At 39.8% G+C, this 26,971-nt stretch overlaps 1 protein-coding gene across 1 annotated transcript in view; it reads left to right on the top strand.

The window, feature by feature from the left end:
- Window positions 1-26,971, top strand: part of LOC307237541 (choline transporter-like protein 5-A) — a gene marked incomplete at its 5' end in the record, with an annotated part of 127,842 nt that overhangs the window by 72,653 nt on the left and 28,218 nt on the right. The window contains 9 exons of the mRNA XM_080010275.1: window positions 3,047-3,120; window positions 10,493-10,577; window positions 13,316-13,400; window positions 21,177-21,305; window positions 21,766-21,826; window positions 21,953-22,076; window positions 23,655-23,738; window positions 24,962-25,074; window positions 26,018-26,149. Of these exons, the coding sequence (XP_079866401.1) occupies window positions 3,047-3,120; window positions 10,493-10,577; window positions 13,316-13,400; window positions 21,177-21,305; window positions 21,766-21,826; window positions 21,953-22,076; window positions 23,655-23,738; window positions 24,962-25,074; window positions 26,018-26,149 (887 nt within the window). The remainder of the gene's footprint in view (window positions 1-3,046; window positions 3,121-10,492; window positions 10,578-13,315; window positions 13,401-21,176; window positions 21,306-21,765; window positions 21,827-21,952; window positions 22,077-23,654; window positions 23,739-24,961; window positions 25,075-26,017; window positions 26,150-26,971) is intronic.

Below are 26,971 nucleotides of genomic sequence, written 5' to 3'. Positions count from 1 at the left end.
CAGTATACCAGATGAAACGGTATACCACCCAGCACTACCTGGTCTTTCTGTAAAGCAGACATTCTGTTTCCACAGAGCCCTGCCATGTCGATAAACGTTCCACAGCCAATCGCTAGGACCTCATTTAAACGTAGACAAGGACTTAATTTTTTATATTCAAAAACACAAAACCATTATGGTTGTGTTGTTACTGTAACCAAACTTAAAAGTACCCAATACCCAAAGGTTACTGCACATAAAAACATATGCACAGCCAACCTGCCATACAAAACCCATTATTTCCTATCACGTTTCTTTCCATTCCCCAGGCTCCTTCTGGCTAGTTTTAGTCTTTCACGGTCAAAACACATGTGGTATACGCAACGTTTGCTGACAACTTGTCGCCCATTGAATTCCGTTGGTTCTCAGCTTTCCATAGAGGTGTCACTATTAGGGTCTGAGTGAAACTCTTGCGCCCCCCATTGGATTAATTATGCTGCAATAACTTGAGCTTCTTAACTTGAGTAACGCAACAGTTGTGTAATAAGTAATATAATGCATTACTTTACACAAAAAGTAATATTGTAAATTAACTTATACTTTCAAATTAAAGTTATAAATAATATGCAATATATTACATTTTCAAAGTAACTTGCCCAACCTTGATGATAATAAATCTTAGGAATTTGTTTACACTACATTTGTTCAAGTTCAAGTTCAAGAGGTTATTTGTACATACATATACATACGGCCATACATATATGCAGCGAAATGTCATGACACCCGGTCTAAATGCTGCTGAGCTCCACTCCACGTTCATTTAACAGTTGCCAAGTGTCGGCATTGATTTGAACCTTTGTGAGTCTCACTAATCAGCTTATTTGTCAGGATCTCTGCATTCCAAAGGGGTCAGTGTATTTATAGCCAAATTGTTAATCCCAGCAGTGATAAGCCACCGTATCTGTCAGTCGACTTGTGTCCCGCCCCCCTCTAAGGAGGCGGGGCTAAGGGAGTAAATAAAATACTTAATTTCTCTTGGTTAGGGAAGGGTATCATTAAGATTTCCTCCATACTACAACTCTTATCAATACTGCTTATTGATCCAGTGCTTCATCGGCACCCGTAGCGGTTGTTCTTGTTATTTTTGAGGATGAAACAGACATAATTGACATTGCTTTATTTTTCTCTTAAATACTGTATATAAAAAATATAAATGCGTTCTCTCCCTTACATAGAAAATACTGGGTTTTAAATGTTAAGTTCTCTCTGCCATTGTTATTGTTTTATCATGGCCGACTTATAGCTCTCACTTTTAGTGTGAAACGTATTGTGATGAACAGAGCTGGTATCCTGGCTGGAACGGGTGGAATTCAAAATATTTTCGTGGCGCAGTGGTAACATTGCTTTAAAACAACCAAATCAAATGAACAAACAGTTCGAAAATCAAACATCTCATTCCTTAAGTTTTCCAATATCTGAGCTTACAGTATTGATACTTCAGTCTTTACTCATTTCGATCCGGGGCCTGTTTAGAATGGGATTCGGGTGCCCATCCATAGTTATTGGCCGTTTAAGTATTTCAAACACAAACACTGAAACACAAAAAGGGACTAAATGAAATCTCCCTACTGAATGATCAGTATGAACAATAAGCAGTTGCATTGGTTGCATTGGTTAAAGGTCAAAGTTACAAGACTGTATTAACAAGACTCTATTCTGCTAATTGCTAATTGTTTGGACTGATGGTTATTTTTATTGTCTGCTTTCTATCTATATTATTCCACTCCATGTTTTCCATTTTTTTTTTATGTTGATTTACATTGACACTTGTTCACCAGTGGATGAAAAATACATCATGGCGGAAAGGACGATTATTGTATGATCATTGTATTCATGTGTGAGAGAAGCGGTGAGTGAAAGTGAGGGAAAGAAAGAGAGGCAAGGCTGAAATTAAATAGATGAAAAGGACATTTTAGAATCTTTGATGTAGTTGAAGGATAAATATGATTTTCATATAATTGTCAATTCCGTTGCCTGCATTCTACTTTATTTGAGTGCAAGTGTATTATTTTTGTATTAGTTATTATTATTATTATTAATAATAATAATAAATATATTTTTACATATGTGAATCGTCTGCACCCGGGCACGGACATGAATGCGGCTCTCCGTGCGCCCTGATCGCCGTGCCCCGTTTCTCCAAATAAACCAACTAAAAACGAGTAGTACAGCATATCGATCCGGTACTTTAACAGAACAGTTATTGGTTCTTTTGTTTTCTTTTTAAGAGAAAAACTAAAATTAAGTGCAGCATTACCATTGCTTTATTTTCTGCGCATTACGCATGGAGAGGGGGCGATCGGGGCGCAATCTACGCTCGCCGTGCTACTGTCACTTGGAGCAGGGTCTCTTTGCAGGTGAGAGGCAGGCAAAAGAAGCCGGCCCCGCCCCACTTGCGCATATCTTCGGCGATGGAGAGAGAGAGAGAGAGAGAGAGAGAGAGAGAGAGGGGAGAGATCTCTCTCAGTCTCTTCTGATAATAGCGAAAATGCTTCTTAGATGATTATCTTAATGTTATTGCAAGTAAGAAACGGGTTATATAGCTTCAATAAATACGAAAAACATTTTCTAAATTTCTCCAATGCCGCCAACAGTACTGGTAACGTCGGAGCTTATCGATACTACAGTCTCTAATAATTTAGCCTTGGGGCCCGTTTAATACCGGGTCTAACTATTTTGAGACTCAAGATTAAAATTACTACCTGCAATATAACATGACATTGTAACATGAAGCGTGTCCCAATTTCCAGGATAAATGAGCGTCTGGCTCCGGCTCACTGTATTCCAACTGGAATCGGACAAAGTTATTCTATATCAGAACTTTTCCACTTATGGTCCTATCTTACATGTGGTTTGAAAAGGGGTAAAGAGACTGTAATATTCTGTTATTTTGATATTACTTTGAACGGTTGCGATTCAAAGTGTTATGTGAACAATCTGTTTTCCTCCATTGTGTTTTCTCGCTCTCACTGTTTTATTTTTTGTTTTATTTTATTTTTTGCTTTAGAAGTTGTACGGATGTCTTGTGCTGTTTGATCTTCACCTTCGTCATTTTCGCTTATGTGGCTCTCGGGATAGTGGGTGAGTACGCGCGCACGCACATACACACGCACACACACACGCACTCAAATTAGACTCTCCTCTCTCTGTCATCTTTATCTTTTTCTCACACACATACAAATGAGCACAGCCATTCTTACTCTTCCCCTCACCTGTCCTCCACACACACACACACACACACACACACACACACACACACACACACACGCACACACACACAACATGCACCCTTTCAGATATAAGACAATAGGGTGAGTGTGGAATAGTTTATATAAATTTGATCTATCTATCTATCTATCTATCTATCTATCTATCTATCTATCTATCTATCTATATATCTATCTCTCTGTGTGTCTTTCTGTCCGTCTCTTTCTATTGTTCCAGTAAGAAGAACAGACAGACATCCTTTTTCAGGATGGAGTGATATGAAGGGGAGAGTAACTGCTTCATGAATCCCTTTGGGTGGAATTCCATCGTTGTTTTTCTTCTTGAATCTGTAACTGCCTGAAATACAACATGTCAGAGACAGAAATAGAATGGATATCTCTAACGTCACCAGACGTCAGAGCTCTGAGGATCTGGGCCGACATGAATGTTGCATTGTATCATAATGTGGATCTTTCTCCTCTCCTCTCCTCTCCTCTCCTCTCCTCTCCTCTCCTCTCCTCTTCTCTCCTCTTCTCTTCTCCTCTCTTCTCTTCTCTTCTCTTCTCTTCTCTTCTCTTGTATTCTCTTCTCTTCTCTTAATCACTTTCTCCTCTGTTTCTGTATTCTGTCTTTTCTCTAGTCCTCACCGCCCTTCCTCTCCCCTTCTCTACCCTCTCCACCTCCCTCTGACTCTTTCTCTCTCTATCTCTCTCTTTGTCTAACTGTTGCATCTTCACTCCTCTCTCTTTCTGCCCATTTGTGCATCATTCTCTCCATCTCTCTCAGTGGGTACAAGGCAGAAAATAAAAGAGATAGATTGATCCCTGGGTCAGAGATGGATGGATAGATAGATAGATAGATAGATAGATAGATAGATAGATAGATAGATAGATAGATAGATAGATAGATAGATAGATAGATAGATAGATAGATAGATGGATCAAGTTCTTTATTGTGCACAACAATATGAAAATGTTGTGCATAACAAAACAGGCAGTAGAAGTCATTGCTGGCAATGAAATTCTTATTTTCCAAGCTGTCTTCAACAATGCTGTATTCACATGGAACATGACAGACGGCAGACCGGAATTTATGTTAGACGACGAGAGCATGAGGGCAGACCGGCTGAGAATCCAGCAAACGGCAATGGTACACGGCATTTTCTGGGTACCATTGTAGAGTTAAAACATTAAACTTTTTGCGGTTCTCCGCGACGGCATTACAGCGGGATGTTACCTAGGCAAGGAGCCGACTCTATTGCGCATGTCTGCTGCGACTGCCGGAGACCTGGAGTTTTGGAGTCGGACCCGGTAGATGCTGTTTTCTCTGGAATATCGCACTTAAATGTCCTAAAATAAAACAGAGATTGATATAAAAGTTTTTATATTTATTATAATTGCATGGCTTTTTGGTCCTTCTAGTGTGGAAGCAGATAGAGGATTTCGACATGGTGGTCTCGTGGGGCGCCGGTCCAGCGGCTCCAGGTTATTACTAATATTATGATGTAATTAAATATGAATTATTAATTATAAAAGAAGGGCTTCCATTGCCAGTGGAAACCAGGTGATCAGCCATTGATCACTCAGTTGACAGATCTCTCTATAGATAGCGCTCTCTCCCTTGAAGCCACATAACTATATCCATAAATGTATCCAAAATGCAAAAGAATCCATTGTCAAACCTGATTGTGGATGAATATGATGCTTTATAGCCGGCTTGTGTTAAGTTAACCAACTGTGAATCACAATAGGTGTTGGAAGGAATTTAACATTAATTTAAGTTTGCAATAAAATAATTATAGTAAGCTGTATTTTCATTGCTACATGCATTACTGAAATTATTATATATAATAACAGACACAAAATAATTTAAGTTTAATATATTTAATTAGAGGCTTTGTACGTCGTCATAGCAACATGTTGTCACGTTTTGCCATGGTACCTCCCCCTTGCTCCCCCGTGTCGATCAGAAAGTGCCGTTCAACGTCTCCCATCTACTGTGTTCCATGTTTTTGCAGCATAACATAGATAGATATATAGATCTAGTGACAGTCAGGACATGCGTACATGCAAAACGTACATGCAACAGTGTAGAATGTTGAGAAATGTATGGATTTCATAATTTCATCAATCATAAATTTGTCGGTATATATATATATATATATATATATATATCATTGTTTAAAGTATTACTTTGCTAATATATTCAGTGTAAAGATGCACATTTATTGAATAAATTAAAAATAAAATGATGATCTAATATTTGCAAAATGAGTGCACAGAAAATGTTTGCAGTAAATAATTTCAAGCAAAATATGGACAAGACATTATCCATATTCATTTTCCATCATCTATCAAGACATTTCCTAAATTGGCAGTGAGTGAATTGTTAATGATTGGGGTTCATACAAAGTCCTCAATGTTTGATAATAATAATAATAATAATAATAATAATAATAATAATAATAATAAAGAAACAGTGCAATGATGCAAGTAAGCACTGACAAGGACAAATGACAAAACACTTGTCAACCCAATTTCTAGGCAACCTGTTTGTACTAAAGTTTGATTGTGCACGTCAAAGGTGTTGGAAAAGTGCTTGAATTTCACTGAATTCATCTGGAGCAAGAATGAAATGATACAAGCAAGACTGTGTGATCTACTGTACCGTTACTCTACCTCTACTTGACCTCCCTTTACTACCACTACTTTATCACTCTACTTCCACTCTCAAGTCTCTATCTCTATTAAACCTCCCTCCCTCTACCCCCACTCTAGCTCCCTCTACTCTCCCTATACTCTACTGTACTTCCCTCTACTCTACCTCTGCTGTACCTCTACTCTACCTCCCTCTACTCTATCACCCTCGACTCTACCTCCCTCTACTCGACCTCTACTTGACCTCCTCTACTCTATATCCCTCTACTCTGCCTCTTCTCTATTTTCCTCTACTCTTCCCTACCCTACCTCCCTCTACTCTACCTCTACTTGACCTCCTCTACCTCTGCTCTACTTACCTTTACTCCTTCCACTATACCTCTCTCTACTCCACCTTTACTCTAGTCTACTACTATTTTAACTCCCTCTAATCTTTCCCTATTCTACCTCCCTGTACTCTACTTCCCTCTACCTCTGCTCTCCCTCTACTCTACCTCTTTAAGAGAATAAGCTTCTCCTCCATTTTACCATTGACAGGAACTGTTGTTTTGTTTTGCAGTTGGAAAACAGCAGATAAACACGTCAACCACTTATTTTGCTTCAGCCTCCACTTGAGGCTGAACTCAATTGAAGCCACTGACTTCCAGATGCTTTTCCCTTGTTTTCGCTGCAAGACTGAGCACTGTACAAATGTTTTTGGTGTGAAACTCATCCACACTATTTGTTCATTCCTCTTGTAAACTGTGCTTCAATTTCTAACAACAGTTCCAACCGGTTCCTCCCACGTGCAATCCCTAGCAGGTTTTTCTGCCTCTGATCTCATCGATTGGGCCGGAATTGGGGTGAGGGGAGGGGAGGGCGAGTGTAGCTCAGAGGGAAGGGGGAACTAAAAGATAGAGTGAGATGAGGGACAGAGAGAGGCAGAGAGAGAGAGGGAGAGAATGGATGAACCAAGGCTCATCATACTTCTCCAAACAACAGGGAAGAGAAGATGGAGAAGGAAGGCAAGCTGGCACCAGCAAAAGTCCATAGAGAGAAAGATTAGATTGTGAGAGAGATGAAAAGATAGCATACCGGAAACAAAGGGGAACCGTTTTGATGGCAGGGCTCACACGAGTGGGGACAGTTGGAAAATCTCTTTGTACCCAAAAAAGTTCTTTAATACTGCCTGGGTCTTCCGAAGGACGTGCGCCACGGCGTCCCAGTCCTGCGAAGAAGAAACGGAATAAAAAAGCATTTGATGTGAGAGCTTAACCCCCAGAGTGGCAGTGTTACTCACGAAGACACACACTCACACACACACACACACACACACCGATTTCTGCACCCTTAAAATAATCGGTGAATGTCCATTTTATACCAAACGCATATTGTATGTACAGAATCGCGGATCGAAGTAAAGACAACACCTCAACATACAGTATTATTTGAAAATATTGACATGCCACATCACCGTCTAACAGAGATGTATTTGTTTTGAAAGAGAGAATCTGTGACCACTGGCATACATTTTCATGCAGGAAGTTAGTTATTCAGTTATTTATCCATATTTGGTGCACCAAAACGGATGTTTGCCAGTAAAACATTTAAATGGAGTTAATTGCATTATTCAGCCCAAGAAAGGTAAAGTGCCCAACCAGTCAGAGCCATTACAGCGGTATTCAGTTTTTTTTTAAAAAATATTTAAATGTCTCTATTGATGTTTTAAAAATTAGGTAACTCCATTACCCCGTTCTTTTTTGATGGAACTGAAATGAGCGCATTATGGTGAAACTGCATATGAGATCATAGCTCTACAAATCGCATTTCCGAGAAACTAATTTACCAGTATGATTTCACCAACGTGTGTGTGTTCTCTAACTGTAGTATGATCTCACTCTCTCGGTGCAGCAATATAGTAGTCTGACATGGCTGGTCTAGTGCTGAATGAACAGTTCAGGGCATGCATTAATAATGTGGGTGTGTATGTGTGTGTGTGTGTGGCAGCTGTAGAAGACCATACTGTTAAGAGTAAAGAAATCACATCACCCACACACACACACACACACACACACACACACACACACACACAAGCACACACACACTTTATGATTGCATATTTAAATTAAATTGAAGACATTCACTAACAGGGACACACACTTTGGACAGGGTGATACGGAATCATTCATTATCACAATAATCACAGAGAATACAACACGATAATCAATATCACAATAATAAAAACTATTTTGCTTCCAATATTTTCATCCTCCTTCATCATCGTCACTAAGTTAGACCACAGAAATCCTGCGTCAAGGAAATAACGACATCTTTAATTTGACGACAGTGTGATTGAATTGAATGAGTTACGCAAAGACACATTCCAAGCACACAGTTCAGACAAAGACTCTGAGCTCGACCACCAATACCATGACATCATTCCCAATGACATCACCCCCATTAGGAAATGTACATGGGCGAGCTCACACACACACACACACACACACACACACACACACACACACACCCCTATTACTACCACTCACCAATTGAACTACTCCTTTCTTCTCCTCTTTCCTCATCTCCCCCTCCTCTCCTCTCCTCTCCTCTCCTTCCTCTCCTCTAATCTTCTGTCTTAGCCTTCCCTTCCTTTCCTCCCCTTCCTTTCCTCCCCTTACCCCTTTGTCTTTCTGCTGGTGGTGGTGACATCACCCATTCCACTGCATTAAAAAACAACAACCCTGAACCTACAGGTTTAAAACAGTGTAAGCAGGTTTTACACACTCAATGCTGGGGATGATTTATTCACCCACTTTTTCTGAAGCCTATCTAGTGAAACAGCGTAAATATGGAAATAATAAGCAAATACAACGCAAAAAAAACTATTAATTTGCCTTTCTTTGTAAACAGAACATGCTCCTGACCACACGTCTTGTAAGAGGTCGCTTCAGCTAAATGATGATTAAATGATCACTGGAGAGACAAAATCTTGAACCACAACTGGAAAAGAAAAATATCCTGTCTCCTAGAGGCATAAGGCTGTATTTGATACAAATGACCACTGATCTACGCATTTATTCATAGAAGGAACTCTCTTGCCGTACAGACAGAAACACTAATACATTACAGGTGTTGGATTGTCATGAAATTATGATGTCATCGCATCACAACACATGACAATGAAAATAACTAAATTGTATGATGTGACACCTGAAGCGTTGGCTTTATTTGAAACACTTGAGTTTTGGTCTCATATACTTAACATTACTGTGCAATTTCATGTGAACGTCAGCTGAAATTTCCAGCATGGTTTATTGAATAGATGTCATGATAATACACACACACACACACACACACACACACACACACACACACACACATTTGCTACCTCAACATTCCACCCTCTCTCCGTTGCTGATGGTTGTATTGTTTTAAGGCTGAAAATCACCTTAAAGTGATCTGTAAGTTTTGTAGAACATCTGACTGCATAGCTTCCTTATCTCGATATAACTCCATACATTTCCACTCTAGGGCTCTAGATATTTTTCAATAATCCCATTTAAATGTGTATGCTATATTATTTTTAATACTCAAATATTTTAACCTTTTTACTGCTAAAATGTAGTACTTTTTGTCCTTTTTGCTAATGGCCTTGTACCCACACTATCAGCACGCATATAGTTGTTATGCATTTTTTGTCCACTAGAGGGCATTCCAACCACTCAAAGCAAACAACACTATCGGGCTCTGGAAGTTTGTCGGTTGCTATAGGTTTCTATGGTCAAGGGTGCGATATGGCCAAAATGTTCCATCCCGATATATGTAATTTCATATCTCGATAATGATATATATTGGAATAAAGCACTTTTTCTGTATATTCAATTAATAAATTGTTTATATTTAAAAAGAAAAAACAATGGTAAAGCCCCTTTTGACGCTGTGCAGCATGGGGAGGCACTTGTCGAGGCTCTCAAATTCACAGGAGAGGCAAAATAAGTACATAAATATCAAAATTGGACTTCTTTGATAAATTGAAGATGTAAACTTTTAATTCACTGAAACCTCGAACTAAAACATGACCGGCAAACAAAAAGCTGCTTGGGTTCAGCTCAGTCATCACCCTCACCTTATGACGCGGTAGCAGGCAGCCAAATGTTGTAATTATCTATCCAATGAGAAATATCCCGAATCGCCACGTCCCTCCATATTTGTTTATACAAGCTCCATTGACTTCCATAGTTTTGTGATACAAGTGAGCATCATCGTATGGGCTTACTGTATATCTTAAAGTGGGGAACGCATACAGTCAAATGTTCAGACAAAAGGTTCATATCACTTTAAATGGACTGCATTTATATAGCGCTTTTCTAGCCACCAAGGCCAATCAAAGCACTTTACATGCCTCACATTCACCCATTCACACACTGACGGCCTTGTCAGCCTTACGATGAGACAACCAGCTCGTCGGGAGCTCTTAAGGGTGAAGTGTCTTGCTCAAGGACACCTCAGCAAGAGGAGAATTCAGCCTGTCTGGTGTTCTCTAGGTTTCAATTCTGACACATCTATCTCTCCGTCTCTATCTATCTGTCTGTCTCTTTTCCCACTTTCAGCCTGGTTGCACGGGGACCCGAGGAAGGTGCTTCATCCCACCAACAGCTATGGGGAATTCTGCGGCCAGAAGGGGACTTCAAACATGTAAGTTATTTATCCAAAGCAACACTTTTTTTAATGTATGTCCATTAGTCAGGAGTAGTGAAATCGCCTCAACTGTCAAAGTCTCCAGCAAGAAAAGGTAACATCAGCAGAGTCCCACAGTTATTTTCATAAGACGAACAAACATAGGGAGGGAAGCAGGTATGGCTTGGCTCAGAGTAAAACACACACTCAGATCGGGGAAGAAGAGAAGGGCTTAAAGATCCCCCTGAGGTGGAGAGCTCAGTGACAGGAGGAGTCCGGGTGGGAAACTGAACGGATGGAGTTTTGGTCTCCTGACCAAGATAGGGTGCGGGGGGCACTGGGATTGAGCGACAGCGCTGGCGGTGAGATTTTAACCCGACTTTTGGTTGGTAGATTCAGACATTTTGTACATACAAAACTCATCCTTAATTATGTAAGAGTCCATGAAACTGCTGTGTGGATACATTGATTTGTTCAGTTATTCCACGCAGAAGTCAACTTAAAAATGTACCACCACTAAAAAATGTGTGAATTCAGTGAATTCAGAATGCAGCAGAAGTGTCCACTTTTGATAATAAAATAAATACAAATAGATAAAAATAGAAACATTTTGTTGACTGCAAATTTTGTAATAGCATAAACTATGGAGGCTAATTTAAAGTAATTTTCTTTAATCGATAGTTGTTAAACTTAACAAACAATCGTCGATAAATTGATAACATAAATGCTAATGACATCACCAGGGGGTGGCCTGTGGGATGTTGCGTACCTCCAAGATCTTTTGACTTGGCACCAGGGGCACAAGGGGCGTGAGGAGTGTTTCTCCTCATTTAATTACATTTAATTTCAAAATAGAGAAGTTCGAGGCAAGACTCGCTGTGCTGGTTCATGCATACACGAATATTTACAACTGGTCTTTGCACAAGTTAAATATTTTAAAAACTCTGCGACAGAATGAGTCGGATGTTGGGTAGCATATCAAGTCTGGTGCCGATATGGACAGCGAGAGGCTAATAAAAGTATTTAAAACATTACTAAAACTCTTATATATAAACAGACACAAAATAATTGAGTTTATTATATTTTATTGGAGTCATTAGCATCGCAACATATTGCTTGTTTTATTTTGCCGTCGTACCTCTCCCTCGCCACAGGTTTTTTTTCCTCCCCCCGTGCCGTTGAAAAGTGCCGTTATCCCGTTCCCATCTACCGTGTTCCTTCTGAACGCAGCATCAGTTGTTGAGGAACAATAAACATATAGATTCCTCCTCGGCGTCGAGAAGCACCTGTTTTCTACGTGCAGCCCTGTTTGCTGTTTGTCATTCTTCCGGAAGCCTCCATCCGCTTTTACTAATACTTCCTGCTCCACTGGGCATTTTTTTCTCCACTTCCTCCTGTTGTTCCAGTGAGTTCTACTACTTCCTGGCTGGGTTTTTTTTCTTCTCGTAATGCTCTGTGCCCCACAAAGACTCCCGTTGATACAATAACAAGACCGCAGGTTGTTCAGTTCTTATCGATTAGAAAAATCGTAATAGATTAAATTCTTATTTGAAATTAATTGATTGTCGATTAATTGTACTTGTAATTATACTGAGATCTGATCCAAACGCGGGCAGAATTAAAATTACAATATTAACGGTTATTAATACTTGGTGTAAATGCAAAGGCATGTGATGGGATGTCACTATCCAGATAACATATCTAGATACAGATCACATTTTAATGCCAATGTAAAAGGGGTTGAAATTGACATAAAACAAAGATAAAGCTTTATAATAGAAAAAAGGCTAACCTATAAAAATTAGCTTTGAGGCACTGTTTAAAACAGTCAACAGATTGGACTGATCTAATAGATTGAGGGCTCCTGTATTGACTATAAAACCCTGCCCTGGTACAAAAGAGGGGCAGGGAAGAGTTGAGTGACACATTTATTTCTGTTTGTGTTGCTCCTGATAGCTTCTCTTATCTGTTGATTTGTCCAGAACATTGATGGCCAGGAACATTTTCACCCCTCGGGTGGTCAGAGTGGCAACTTTCTCACTGTCAAAGTGTTGGATGCCTGGCAGGCTGTATCCATGCCGATCATATCAACCTGATGAGGGCCTGTGTGTGTGTGCATGTATTTGTATATGTATTGCATCCTCAAATGTTTTTATTTTGAGGGCGAGGGCAAGAAGTATTAAGAATGAGATGGGAGGGTTTTTTATTTTTTACAATTTTATTGCCACCTGTTGGTGATTCCCCTTTACTACATGCCTAAGGAGTAATTTAAAATGTATTTTGCTAAACACTAAAACATGTGTAAAACAGTGAAGATTATGGACAAATGAGGCTCACTGTAGCTTGCAGAGCTTGTTCTGTCAGACAACTCAACCGCGCCACATGCTTCCACGTCTTTATGGGCCTTATTCAAGCAGCCAATCCCTCTTGACCCACCTGCTTTGCTGTGCAGGCTCTTCTCATCTATCTAATGGTGGGGTTTGAGTTCATCACACCTATATTTCTAGATCATTAAGCATACCTATTTTTTCTGTACTGTTTTCTGCTACCAAACTCAAAGATGCAAAATAAAGATAATTACAAATTAAATTTAAGAGTTGTCTGTCAGAAATAATGTTTTGTCAGTAAAGTATAATGGTGAATGTATTACTGTATGCCATCTTATTAAGCCTGGACTCAAAGCATAGATTGAAAATTCCCACTTTGGTCAACCACAAACAATTCAAACGCTTTCTCCAAAACATGCCATTTCACAGGAAGAAGCCGACCCTGTTCTATTTCAACATCATGAAATGTGCCAACCCAGCTGTGTTGATCAACCTCCAGTGTCCTACCACTCAGGTAAGAAAAGACGTAACCTGTTTACCTTTCCGCTCTCCAACCCAAATTGTGTTTCAAGCTGATGGTTATTCATGCTCCTCACATGCTTGTTTTTTTTGTATACATATGTCCATTAAATCCGGCTATGCCACATAAAAGCAGGGGCCATACAAGGTCCTTAAAGCTATACTCCAGATACTCAAGTTTAAGGGGCATTTTTAAATCTCTTACCCTGACAAGAAGGTCAATACTAATTGGATACCAATTTATTATTTTTTTGTACTCAAAATGTATCGCTTAATTAGCACAGAATCTCCCTGATCTGACCTGAGCTTGGCTAATTGTTTCCCTCTGTAGCCTTGCATTGAGCCAACACAGTTAACATGTGTAGTTTCTCGATGAATTTGATGTGTTGACGAAGAAGGAGAGACCACTGACGCTGACTTGAGTAAAATAATAGATTTATTACAAAAGAACAGCATCAGACTGGACTTGCCTAGGATGCCCAGGAGAGAACCAAGCCGGATGGATTCTCTGTCGAATGACACTCAGGCAGGTGTTTTTGTGCTAAGCCAGATACAATGTTGACCATCTGATTCCCCTGCATAGGTCACCGTTCACGTTTTCACCTCCCTTATCACCAGGACCCCTGACAATCGGCTCTGTCTCTCTCTTGAGACCCCTGGCATCGTCTGTTAATAATTATTATTTTATACAATGGGCACTGTCTTGGGACGCTACTCATTCCCAGACACCTCATATTTCCCCCCTTCGAGACTACATAAAGTCTCGACAGAGAGAAGAGTCATTGAAGTTACAACGTTAATTGGCTAAATAGAAATCACCTACTAACAAACAGACTGATTATAATCTACCCTTTTGAACATGCTTAGTTGTAGCAATACAATAAATTTGTAAAATTTCCTTTCTTAGTTCTTTCAACAACAATCAAGACAGGAAAATTCTCTCACGGTTCCTCTGCCCCAGGCAACCACCTATTGCACTCCAAATCAATTAACCACAAAGAAGAAGGGTTTAGACAACTGTACAGGATGTTACATGTAAATGCATACATTCAGAACCTCAGAAATAAATCAAAAATGTTGTCCAAAGTCAGGCTGGTCAACCCATCGGACCCTCCAATGCACCTGTCCCTGCCTATTATCAATGTCCCTCAAAACCCCGCAAAAAAACAAAACACCTGAGGTCTTAATATATCAATTTCACCCTGTTACAGAAAACTTCAAAGAAAACAATACTAAATTAAAGTAACATGTCTTGCTAAAAATATCTACTGTAGAGTACAGACTTGTCATCAATAATACAAGTTGCATTGTAATAAACAAACTCCAATATTATAAAAACCTGCATAACACCTATGTATGTAAAGAACTGTTGCTTTTTAACACCATCAATCTTCAATGCTATTTCACTCGACACTCCTGATTATGATGTCCTCATTCAGGGTCCGTCGTCCATTTTCATCCTCCATTCTTGAATGTCCATGTTTGCGTGTTCAAGTCCATTAGGCTGTTAGGATCTCTGGACACAGCCAACCTCATACTGGTCCTGGATGAAAAATTCACCAGCCAGTATCGTGCACACACATCAAATACAGTATAATAATTTCACTTTTGCATTACACTTGAAAATTATTCCAATATATGATAAACATTTTCCTTTTCCCCCCTTTGTCCAAGCATTTTCTTGATTAAAAATAGACTTGAGTCTATGACGGAATCAGATATTCAGAATAGATATTTCTCTACTAGTGTTAGCGCCTAACTACACACCTCTAATGCCAATTCAGACCTGTATACTGACAGATTTTAACAATGCAATTTTTCAGCACACCATTCAATTTTTCACAATCACCTTGGCTTTGCAGATGATAAACAGCTCCTAGACATTGTTTATTTCCCAATTTTTGCTGAATTCATTTTACTGTTTTATCCACAAACTCTTTCCCATTATCTGAAGATATGCGATCTGGAAGTCCCCACCTGCTTATGACCTCACGACACAAGAACTTGGCTTGGCAACTGACTGAGCATCTTTACGCTTGGTTCGACATGCCTCAGTCCATCGTGAAAATCTATCCACGTCCACTAACATGTATCTTTTACCTCCTACTGGTCTTATCATGTCAACAAAATCCACAACCAACTCACGCATGGGACCTGTCGGAGTTGGAATGTGACCGGGTGAACTCTTCACACCCCTCCGAACATTGTTTTTAAGACCGATTGTACATCTGCCTATGACATCTCAATTTTCTCAAGCAAGTACAGTGCCCAAAAATCATACTCAAAATCACATTTCGTGATTTTTATTCTTACCTCCCCCCTTGCAACATGGGCTAACCCATGTGCTTCCTGAATCATCAGACCTAGTAGGTCTCGGGTTGCTACCATCAGTCCTTCATGATTTCTCCACATGCTTCTGCTCAACTCCTTCAGCCACCATTAAAGTCATCTGTGGCACACTTCTCTCAATGTCACGTTCTTTATCAAGATAATCATCAGTGTTTATCTTCATAGCTGCTCCTCTACTTCTTCATTCAACCACCAAGAATCCTCTCCTTTCGGCTGCTCCCCTTAGGGGCGCCGCAGTGCATTATCTACCGACAATTCCTTCTGTTCTGCTCATCTATAAACCTTCTATTTGGCCTTCTCCTCATTCTTCTTATCCACCAACTGTATTTGGCTGAGTTTTCTGAGAGTCTCCTGGTCTTGTTCCTTCCTCCGCTTTAGCCCACATCCGTCTGACTGCGGGGTCATATCCTCCAATAGCTTCGTCCGAGTCACTCACACTCTGTTCTCCTATTTCCAGGCTTCTGACTTGTTGTCTGCTTCCCAAACGGTTCCTTCTCTTGGTACTGTTGGAGCTTGGATACATCTTTATGGTTGTTGTAGCCTTGCCCATCTCTATTATTTGCTCATCCTCATTTTTGAAGAGATAGTTGCCCTCCGTTGTCATCACTGGGAGCTGAGGATAAACATCAGTGAACTTCACCTCCTTCTCATAAGGCCGGGGCTTTTTTACAGATGCTGTATGTGAGAAGGGTGCGGTAATGTTCTCCATCAATTTTTCTGCTTCCTTTTCATTTCTTGTCTACTTTGTTCTCTTTTTTCTTTTGCAGCTTCAAACCATGTCTGTCCCTCCTTTACGAACAGCTGTAGAATGCCAAGTTCTGTTTGTCTTTTCTCCGTGCGTCTCTTTCCTCTTTTTCCTTTCTTTTGATTAACTTTATATGTGGACACAAGCACCTGCATTGTTTAATCACATCCGGGTTAAGAGTTCCTTCAGCTGGCCATGGTTGTTCAATGTCAGGCCACCATTTGCTCCATTTTCCTGATATTTTTGCAATATTTTTAATAAGGGGATTATTCTTTCGCACTACATTAATAGGAGGGATTACTTTTGTAATTCTTGTATCCATTTCTTTTATTGTAACTCTAATTGATTTATTTAAAAATCATTTATAAAGCACCGTGTAATCACACTCAACCAAAAACAACTGAATTTACCAACCCCAAAGGAGACCAATAGCTTCCCACTTATGAAAGCAACGTCACTTGTTCATGATCTGATACATCTGATCATACTCATTTATCTTAAATGTCCATCAATGTTCACCCTCAAAACAGCCTCAATCAAGGTAAACCATACTCAGATAATGAAACCATTATTCACAGCACTCAACCGTATCTAGATCAAATCAGTTTTCTGCATGTGATCAATCAAATCAATAATACTCCATTAATTAGGCGAATGCCTTGATTAGTCAGTCCGTTGCCAAGTTTCTTACTAACCAATTGCAAACGCTATATAAGAAAAATAAATACTGTAATCCTATATTTGAGAACAAGCAATCATGTACGTTATAACTAAATGTATAGGCATATAGGAAATGCAGGTGAGGTCTGTTGAAAGAGTTTGTGGATAAATCGTACTAGCCCTATTCAAGGAATTCAGAATTCTTATGCGCTGTCATCCGCAAGCTCCCGGTGTCTGCGAAGAACTGCCAGATGTCTTGTCATCTGCCCCTTGGATGATCCAATTCAGACACATTCCATCTTCTCTGTCTTTCCCCAGCTCTCACTCAGCAAAGTAAAAGACAGGAAGAAAGAAAAAACAAAAAGAACAACACAAGAGTTCAGTGTCTTAAGACCACTCTAAATTCTTATACATACTATAATGCAATTCAATGATGCATACATTATTCTTTATTAGCTTTTTATTCCTCGCGCATTTGAAATAAAGCAATGTTTTACTTTTATTCATACGATGCATTTAAATCTAAAGAGTATATTAGTCAATCTAATATCACCTCTAATTCATTATTTTTATTCTATATTCCTATTTAATTTGATTTCTCTTTTTATTTATTTATTTCCTTCTATCATACTAAGAAAGGAGAGAGAGAGAAGGGAGCTTCTTTTCAACACCCTCTTGTCAGGGGGAGTCGACTAAGCACCACCCCTTGCTCCACCTCTTAAATGTAGTCACACCTTCCAGTTTGCACTGGTCGTCAGCGAACGAACATCCTGTTTCAGCTCCCCTAGGCCACACAGTCATAAATCAAAGCTGGTTCCCTTCACTCAGCAGCCGAAACACAAAACCTCTTCTCTTGCATCAAAAATCTCACTGTTCCTTCTATTTCACCAAGACTATCTGCTCCTTTAGCCAACAGAACTCACAACAAGCACTGTGACACACTCCAAGCACAAAGAGAAAAAACTCACACACTAACCAACAATCCACAAATCCTACCCATAATTCAGATCAGGAGATTCTCTTTTCTTTTCTGAATGTGTACATGCATGTGTAGGCAGACTGTTTCTGGTGATTCTAGTGCTTCTCTCAAGAAGGTTCATTTTGTTTATCAAATATATAAAGTCCTGTGAAGGTTCATATCCTTTATCAAATGTATTAAATGTCCTTGAAAGAAAAAGGCTCATATATATTTATCAAACGTCCTTGAAAGAAAAAGGCTCATATATATTTATCAAATGTCCTTTAAGAAAGGCTCATAATCTTTATTATCAGCTTTACAAAGTCCATAAACAGGCTCATATATATTTATCACTGAAGGGGCAAGAAATGTTTCTTTTATATATTATTTAACTGCTCACCACATATGTATACCTATTTAATAACCCACATATTCTATATATCATTTACACATATACACGAACAATACACAAATCTCTTCACATCTCTTTAGCCGGCACACACACACCCCAACAGGAAAAAGACATATCTGACCAGCAGTACATCAAATTCTCCAAAAACTTCAACAGCGCTTGACTTTATACTTTAACGTCGACTTATGTATACTTTTCTAATTTCATCAAGATTTTCACTTCAACCAGACTTTTACATTTCACCTTGGCCAAACTTTTAACAAATTATCCTTTTAATCAGATTCTTTCAGCATGCATTCATTCTCTTAGGCTGGTTTAGCCCTGCTTTTCCCCATTTTTTCTCAAACTTTATTTTTCATCCTTTAAGCCTTTAACTTGTAACTCTTTTTACTTCACTTTTCATCTTTTTCATCTTACTTTAGGCTTTTAACTTTAATCTCTTTTTCACTTTTCATCTTACTTTAGACTTTTAACTTTTATCTCTTTTTCACTTTTCATCCTTTTCATCTTACTCTAGGCTTTTAACTTTTATCTCTTTTTCACTTTTCATCCTTTTTCATCTTCATTCATATAATTTTATTTTGAGTCAATACCCCTGGCCAGGGTTATTTCCTCTGTTTTTCCTACCTAGATTTGACTATATAATATTTTCATTCAGCCAACTTTCACGCAGCATTTAATGTACACGTCTTACTTTTAAAGAGTTACGGGCCCTGTATCCATTAATCTTGCATGGTTATTTAAATAACTTGTGGCTACTAGTTCTGCCATTCTACAATTACTTTTTATTTCTACTTTTTCCACATCTTTTAAGCCTTTATCTTTTACTTTTAACTTCATCTTTTATTTCTCTCGTCTCTATTCTCTATTTCAACTAAATTTTCTCTTTCTTCGTTCATTATTCTCTTATTCCCCATATTTACGTCTTTTACAACTTAATAAACCCCAATTTAGACAGAAACTCAAATCACACATCAGCACATCATCTCCATCTCCACAACTCGCTCTTGTCAGTGCAGCCTCAAAACGCTACCGCTTCAAGAACCACACACAGCTCAATTTTGTGAGGTAACACTCACCCTGCGAGTGGTATTTTGCTGGAGCAGGCAGCATCGGCAGGTGAGGCCCAGCAGATCCTAGTTCGTGACGCCACTTAGTAGTTTCTTGATGAATTTGATGTGTTGATGAAGGAGAGACCGCTGACGCTGACTTGAGTAAAATAATAGATTTATTACAAAAGAACAACATCAGACTGGACTTGCCTAGGATGCCCAGGAGAGAACCAAGCCGGATGGATTCTCTGTCGAATGACACTCAGGCAGGTGTTTTTGTGCTAAGCCAGAGACAATGTTGACCATCTGATTCCCCTGCATAGGTCACCGTTCACGTTTTCACCTCCTTTATCACCAGGACCCCTGAAAATGGGCTCTGTCTCTCTCTTGAGACCCCTGGCATCGTCTGTTAATAATTATTATTTTATACAATGGGCACTGTCTTGAGACACTACTCATTCCCAGACACCTCACATGCAAGTGCATGTGCTTAGTACTGGGCACGTAAGAATGAAATTGGTATTTACCTTGTGTAAATCTGGGTAAGATGGACAAAATGTGAATTTCCATCTAACTTGGAGTGTTCCTTTAATTCAAGTATTTTTGAAAGAAACCAGCTACGTATAAACGTATTTTGTACATTTTTTTATAATTATTTAATTGTCAAATATGGGATGGTCAGGATGAGAACCCAATTGCAGACGCATGATGGGGATATGACAGGGGTTTATTGAAGAACAGGCAGGTGTCAAAACAAGGGAATGATGGTCCAGGGAAACCGGCAGGGGCTCGGGGTCCAGGAAGAGGCAGGGAATCAGGGTCCAGGGGAACAGGACTGTGACGGGGAAGAGGAGGAGGAGACTTACGACCGGGAGCCGGCAGGGAATCAGGAGTTGAGAGTCCAGGGTAAACACAGGGGAACAGGCAGGGACGTGGCTGGGACGTGGCTGGGACGTGGCTGGGACGTGGCTGGGACGTGGCATTGGGCACAAGGCCCCAGAAAACACAGGCAACAAGCACACACCGACAGAGTGAAGAGCACCATGTTAAGTACAAATTCGAGTGGCGAGGGAAGTGGAGACAGGTGGTGTGGTAATAGACTGGGGACAGGTGTGTATTTTTCGAGCTTATAAAGCTTGTGCGTAATCACTGGGTGTCATGACATTTCACTGCATATATGTACGACCTTATGTGTATGTATGTGGCAAATAATCTCTTGAACTTGAACTTGTGTAGTGACTGGGAACTGAGGTGACATGAAACACAGACAGGGGGAACTAGAGGGGGACAGAGAGACCTAGTGGGAGACAGAGAGCCCTAGTGACAGACAGGGGGAGCCAGAGAGGGACAGAGAGACCTAGTGGGAGACAGGGGGAGCTAGAGGGAGACAGAGAGCCCTAGAGACAGACAGGAACGCGGCAGGAGAAGGATCATGACATTAATGATCCTAAAGGAATGTATTGTTCTGTTTTGAGCAAATGTCTAACTTCTCCGTGCATTCATTTAATTCCACATGATTTACAACAAATATAAGAAATAACAAAATACACTTATTTAATATAATTCTGATCTTTTGGTCTCTGTGCCCCGTCCAGATGTGTGTGTCCAAGTGCCCGGACAGGTTTGCCACCTACACAGACATGCAGCTGCAGCACAAACTCAGTGGGAGCTACTGGGAATATTACAGACAATTCTGCAAGCCTGGCTTCAATAACCCCAACAAGGTATTGTGGTGACCCCAATTCAACCTCTATCTCTGTTCTGCATCTATTATTTGAAGCCCCTAAGTACAGTGTTAAGAGGAGCAGTAGTGTTTTCCCCGAAGATTAAGACTAGGTTTTCAAAGAGTTCCGTCATCTCCAGCAAAGCAACTCAGTTGAAAACTAAAACACTTCACTTGACTTGGCTCGCCACTGTAACCAGCAAAGGTGAATAACAAATCTATCTATAAACCAATGCCATGTCGCTACAGATATCCTTTTATTAATTTTTTTCACATTTTCAAAACGTAGCTTGGCTATTTTCAATTCAGGTCTTCCCAGCACAACCAAGAGTGCTTTACTCGTGAGAAACTTACCATTCTGCTGCAGCTGCTGCTGTTTAATATGGTGAAGCTATCCTTTAATGATTCCTTGAAACGTGTGTGTTCCAATCCTCTTGTGTGTTTCTTGTGTCTCTCTCCAGCCGGTATCTCAGGTACTACGAGATGAAGACTGTCCCTCCATGATCGTACCGAGCAGACCATGTAGGCATGCAGTGCTCAAGTTACATATGCCAAACTTTAACTTTTGGTTTTCCAATTTGGGAGACAAAGTTGGGAACAATTGATTCTGCTACAACTATACCCTCCTGTCCATCTTATCTATTTCAGTCCTCCAGAGGTGTCTGCCAGACTTCATCACTCTGAACGGAACACTGACGGTGGCCAATAGGACAAGGTTTAAAGACGCGCTGGACACAGCACGTAGTGTCACCGAACTCCGCGATGCTGCTAAGTGAGCTTTTTCTTGTTAAATGTATTATATTTTATTTTATTTTATTTCATTTTAAAAAGCGAATTCCCCAGACTTCCGATGCTGTCTAAAATACATTTGTAGACATCTTCCCTTATTTTAAGAATACATTATTTTATAAGGATCATTATTTTCATCTATAATTTCTATCAAGATTTTCTTGTCTGAAGGAATCTTATTTGCTTGAATAAATTATTTTTTTAATTATTATTTTTTCCTTATGAACTATGTATATACAGTACGTATCTCACATACGCGTGTGTCCTCCACCCCTCCGTGAAAAGTAGATTTTTTTTTTTCCATCCATACCTCACTTATCTGAACTTATCCATCAACTGAATCATGCTGATTACTAGGCAGCAGTGGCTGTAAAGCATGAAAGAAGATGTCTATTTTTAAGTGCTTATTAAAAACTTTACGGCTCACTGTTGTGCAATGCACCTGACAGGACTATTAGGCATGCAGGCTACAGTTCAAGTTACACTGACAGATGTATTATCGGATGTTATATGTTTATTTGTGTTCATTTTATATGTTCATGGATCACATTATGAGTACATTTCAAAAATGTATTTTAGACAAGAAAATAATCTTGAGTAAACCCCAACCATTAACACTAGAACAGCAGTGATATTTTATTTCAGTAATCAGCTGAAAGTGAGCCGATTAGCAGCTTCTGACATTACGGTGCTTTCAAAAACCAGATTTTTTTAGTAACGTTCAAAAACCTTGGAATATTCAGTAACATACTACGTCTCTGACAGACATAACTGGTGCATGGCTGAACTTCAATAAAAACGCATGGTTAATGTTTTTTATTATTGTACTGATATTAAACAGCATGTAAAACCCTATTTGAGATTTGTGAAAATTTTATTTTTTTCTACACACATTTCCATTTAAGACCAGGTCTAGACAAAAAAAACGACTGTACTTTATAGTAGTTAAACCTGGACTCGATTATAATTAAAAGCCTAAACAGCATGTTATAGCAAAAGCTATTTCAAATTTGTGAAATATTTATTCTATTTGTGAAAACATGAAAAAGGTGGCATTCACTGTGTTTTTTTTCCACACAGACCAGTCACACGTCATGAAATAATTGGTTAATAAGGCATTATAAATATGTTATTATAGGCCAGGCTTAAAATTCAACACAAAAATGTCGTGTTGCATTTTAATTGTAATGTTATTTAAAAAAATCTAGGGGGACCCTGCTCTGTTTCTCTATCCACCATGGGCTCCTTGAGCTGAAAACGGTTGAAGACCCCTGATGTATAGGTTATTCATATGTTTGTTTCTGGCTGAGTTCAAATAAACTGCTTGGATCGACTGAGGTACAATTTTCTTGTAAATTCATGTCTCGACCTCCCGAACAGCTCAACAAGGTCCTACTGCTCATTAAGGGTTTATTTAAGTGTAAAAACCATTGAAATGTTTCAAACTGTGACACTTCCGTTCAGGATTAAAAAGCTCGGGCCTAACTGTCCACAATGTCTGTATTTCATATGCGTGTGCTGTCTGTCTTGCTGAATGATTTTCCATTTCCTTTTTTGGCAGTGGCATAACGGGGCTTGCAGACACCAAGGAAGTGGGGATGAAGATAGTTGAGGATTATGCTAAATCATGGGCGTGGATACTCATGTAACCACACACACACACACACACACTCTCTCTCTCTCTCTCTAATGTAGCTACCTCTACCATACCTCTACTCTACCTTTATGGTGAAAAGACGTCCAAGACGGCCAAACATAAGCAATAATAATAATAATTTTACCGCATCCTGATGAAAACGCCTATGACGCGTGCATGTGCGTAAGCATGGCTCTACTGTATCTCTTCTCTGCCTCACCTTCATCTCTCTCTATTCTACCTCTACTTTACTTCCACTTTACTTTACCTCTACTCTAGTCCTCCTCCCTCTACTCTACCTCCCTCTACACTGTAAGTAACTGATTAGGGAATCCACCATTTTCATCAATAACTTCAGGAATGGGATTTGTTGATATAAGTACAATACAAAATATTGTCTGTCTTTTGATGTTGATTAAGTTGTTTTTCGGATGCGTCAACATGAGTTATAAAGTAAAGAGTCACAATTCTGGATAGTAGGAATGAATCAATTGACTGCTATCGAAATTGCCCCTGAGCAAGGCAGTGAAATCCTCGAAATGTCAAAAGACTATTGAGTTACAGAGCTGCCTGTGATTACTGGGGAAAAAATGAGATGCAATAAAGTTTAAATTACCCCTCATATTTATTTTTCTGATACCTGTCTTGGCTAAACTGACATGATTACTTATCTTTGGTCGGTCCATGAATGACAAATGTATAATAAAAGGATGAAGAAAGTATCTTCTCCAAAACTCTTTTGATGAAAATCAATACAAGTCAAGCAACACATTCCTGATGAATGATAAAATTGTTCCTATGTTAGTGTGAAAATCTATGAGGTGATTCCTTTATCATTTAATTTGTGTCAGTATTTTTGTGCTTTGTTTTATTTTCAATTAGTGTTTAGCGCCTGCACAGATGAGTTGACGATGCTTAAAATCTGAGTTAATGTCAATATGTAATGTATGCATGTAATGCTCTATGTGTTTAAGGTTTAAGGTAGACTATTTTCATGCTGTGGATACTGTTGGGACATTTTGAAGACAATTTACTTTGTGGATCTTAAATCTGCATTAGTTGGATTGGATGGACTTTTTCAATGACGTGTGTGTGTGTGTGTGTGTGTGTGTGTGTGTGTGTGTGTGTGTGTGTGTGTGTGTGTGTGTGTGTGTGTGTGTGTGTGTGTGTGTGTGTGTGTGTGTGTGTGTGTGTGTGTGTGTGTGTGTGTGTGTGTGTATTTGGCTTAACAGAGGTCTGCTGATTTCTTTAGCAGTTAGCTTGATCTTCATCCTACTCCTAAGGTTCACAGCAGGGCTACTGATTTGGGTCACCATCTTCACCATCATGCTGTTGCTAGCATATGGTGAGTATTTCCGCTAAATTATATACACATATATTGTGTAGTTCTCCCAGGTGCTGCCAAAACAGCTCTGACCCGCCAAGGCTTGGACTCCACAAGACATCTGAAGTTGTCCTGTGGCATCTGGTGGCAAGACGTTAGCAGCAGGTCCTTTATGTCCTGTAAGTTGTGAGGTGGGGCTTTCATAGATCAGGTTTGTTGTTCCAGCACATCCTACAGATGCTCGATCAGATTGGACCCTTATCTCGGCCATCCACATGATGTAGAAGAGAACGTGATTCATCAGACCAGGCCACCTTCTTCCAATGGTCCAGTTCTCATGCTCATGCCCATTGTAGGTGCTTTCTGTGGTGGACAGAGGTCAGCATGAGCACTCTGACCGGTTTGCGGCTACGCAGCCCCATACACAGCAAGCTGCAATGCACTGTGTGTTCTGAGACCTTTCTATTATAGCAGCATTAACTTTTCAGCAATTTGTGCTACAGTAGCTCTTCTGTGGGATTGGACCACATGGGATAGACATCGCTCCCCACACGCATCAATGAGCCCATTGGCACCCATGACTCTGTCGCCGGTTCACTGTTGTCCTTCCTTGGACCACTTTTGTCCGGTACTAACCACTGCATACCAGGAACACCCCACAAGGACTGCCGTTTTGGAGATGCTGTGACCGAGTCATCCAGCCATCACAATTTGGCCTTTGTCAGAATTGCTCAGATCCTTACGCTTGCCAATGTATCCTGCTTCCAACACATCAACTTCAAGAACTGACTGTTCACTTGCTGCCTAATATATCCCACCCCTTGACAGGTGCCATTGGAACGAGATGAGCAATGTTATTTACTTCACTTGTCAGTGGTTTTAATGTTGTGGCTGATCGGCTAACTACTAACTGTCTTTGCTGATTTGTCTCAAACTAACTATCTTCATCTCTGTCCCGCTCCAGGAATGTGGTACTGCTCGGTAGAGCTGTCTCAGCTCCGAGAGATACCAGGCTCCGATGTTGCCATCGTAGAGGTTGGGTTGCAGACCGACCTACACGTCTATCTGCACCTCCGACAGACATGGATTGTATTCTGTAAGCCCGTCCTTCTGTAGGTGTATATGTACTTTCTGTGTTTATGCCTTTGCCTTTCCATCCAGTGTCCTAAGGGGTCTGCCAGAGAGTCCTTGTTCTGATGTCAGTGTAACCTACATGCCATTTAGGCAGTCTGTTTAAATAGATAGCTGTATCTTTAAGAAATGCGCACAACAGTAACACAGATTACGGTGTTGCTTTTACGACTCACGGAAATGCATTGGTTAGGCTACATGGGGTTCAAGTGAGGCGAGACCGCATGAGAAGCTGCGGAGATTCTTACGACCAGTGCTAACAAGCTCCGGTTCTCGACACCATTATTGAATCAGCCTATTGCTTTAATTATATTTCTATTAGGTGAGCATTCATGCTTTAACACTGGTACTTGATGAAGTGTTTTATGTGTTTACAGACCCTTAAGACTTTATATTGTTTGTAGCGTAAAATTGCTAATTGTTTTTAGCTAACTATTTAGCTAAGTGTTTGGTTACGAGGTGATGGCTGCCTAATGTTTACAAAGCTGTATTATCCAAATGGTTTTGCACAATTTAAACTATATTTTCTTATGGGGTTTATGGGTATTAGGCAGATGAATGTTTAAGGTTCACATAGAAATGAGTTGTTGTTTTTTTGTTTTTTTAACGTGTGCTGTCAGCATGCTGGGCATACAACACAGAGTATTTGTATGCCATTTGCATCCAGGACAGAGTTAGTCTGCAAGTGAAAGAAAGAAACAGTCTTTATTTGTCACACAACACATGCTTTTGGATGGTGGCCGGTGAAATGGTTCCTCTGCATTTAACCCATCCTGGCCTGTCCTGT

Source organism: Zeus faber, assembly GCF_960531495.2.
Source record: "Zeus faber genome assembly, chromosome: 12".
In the NCBI taxonomy this organism is placed as follows: Eukaryota; Metazoa; Chordata; class Actinopteri; order Zeiformes; family Zeidae; genus Zeus; species Zeus faber.
This window is presented reverse-complemented; position numbering and strand designations above follow the sequence as displayed.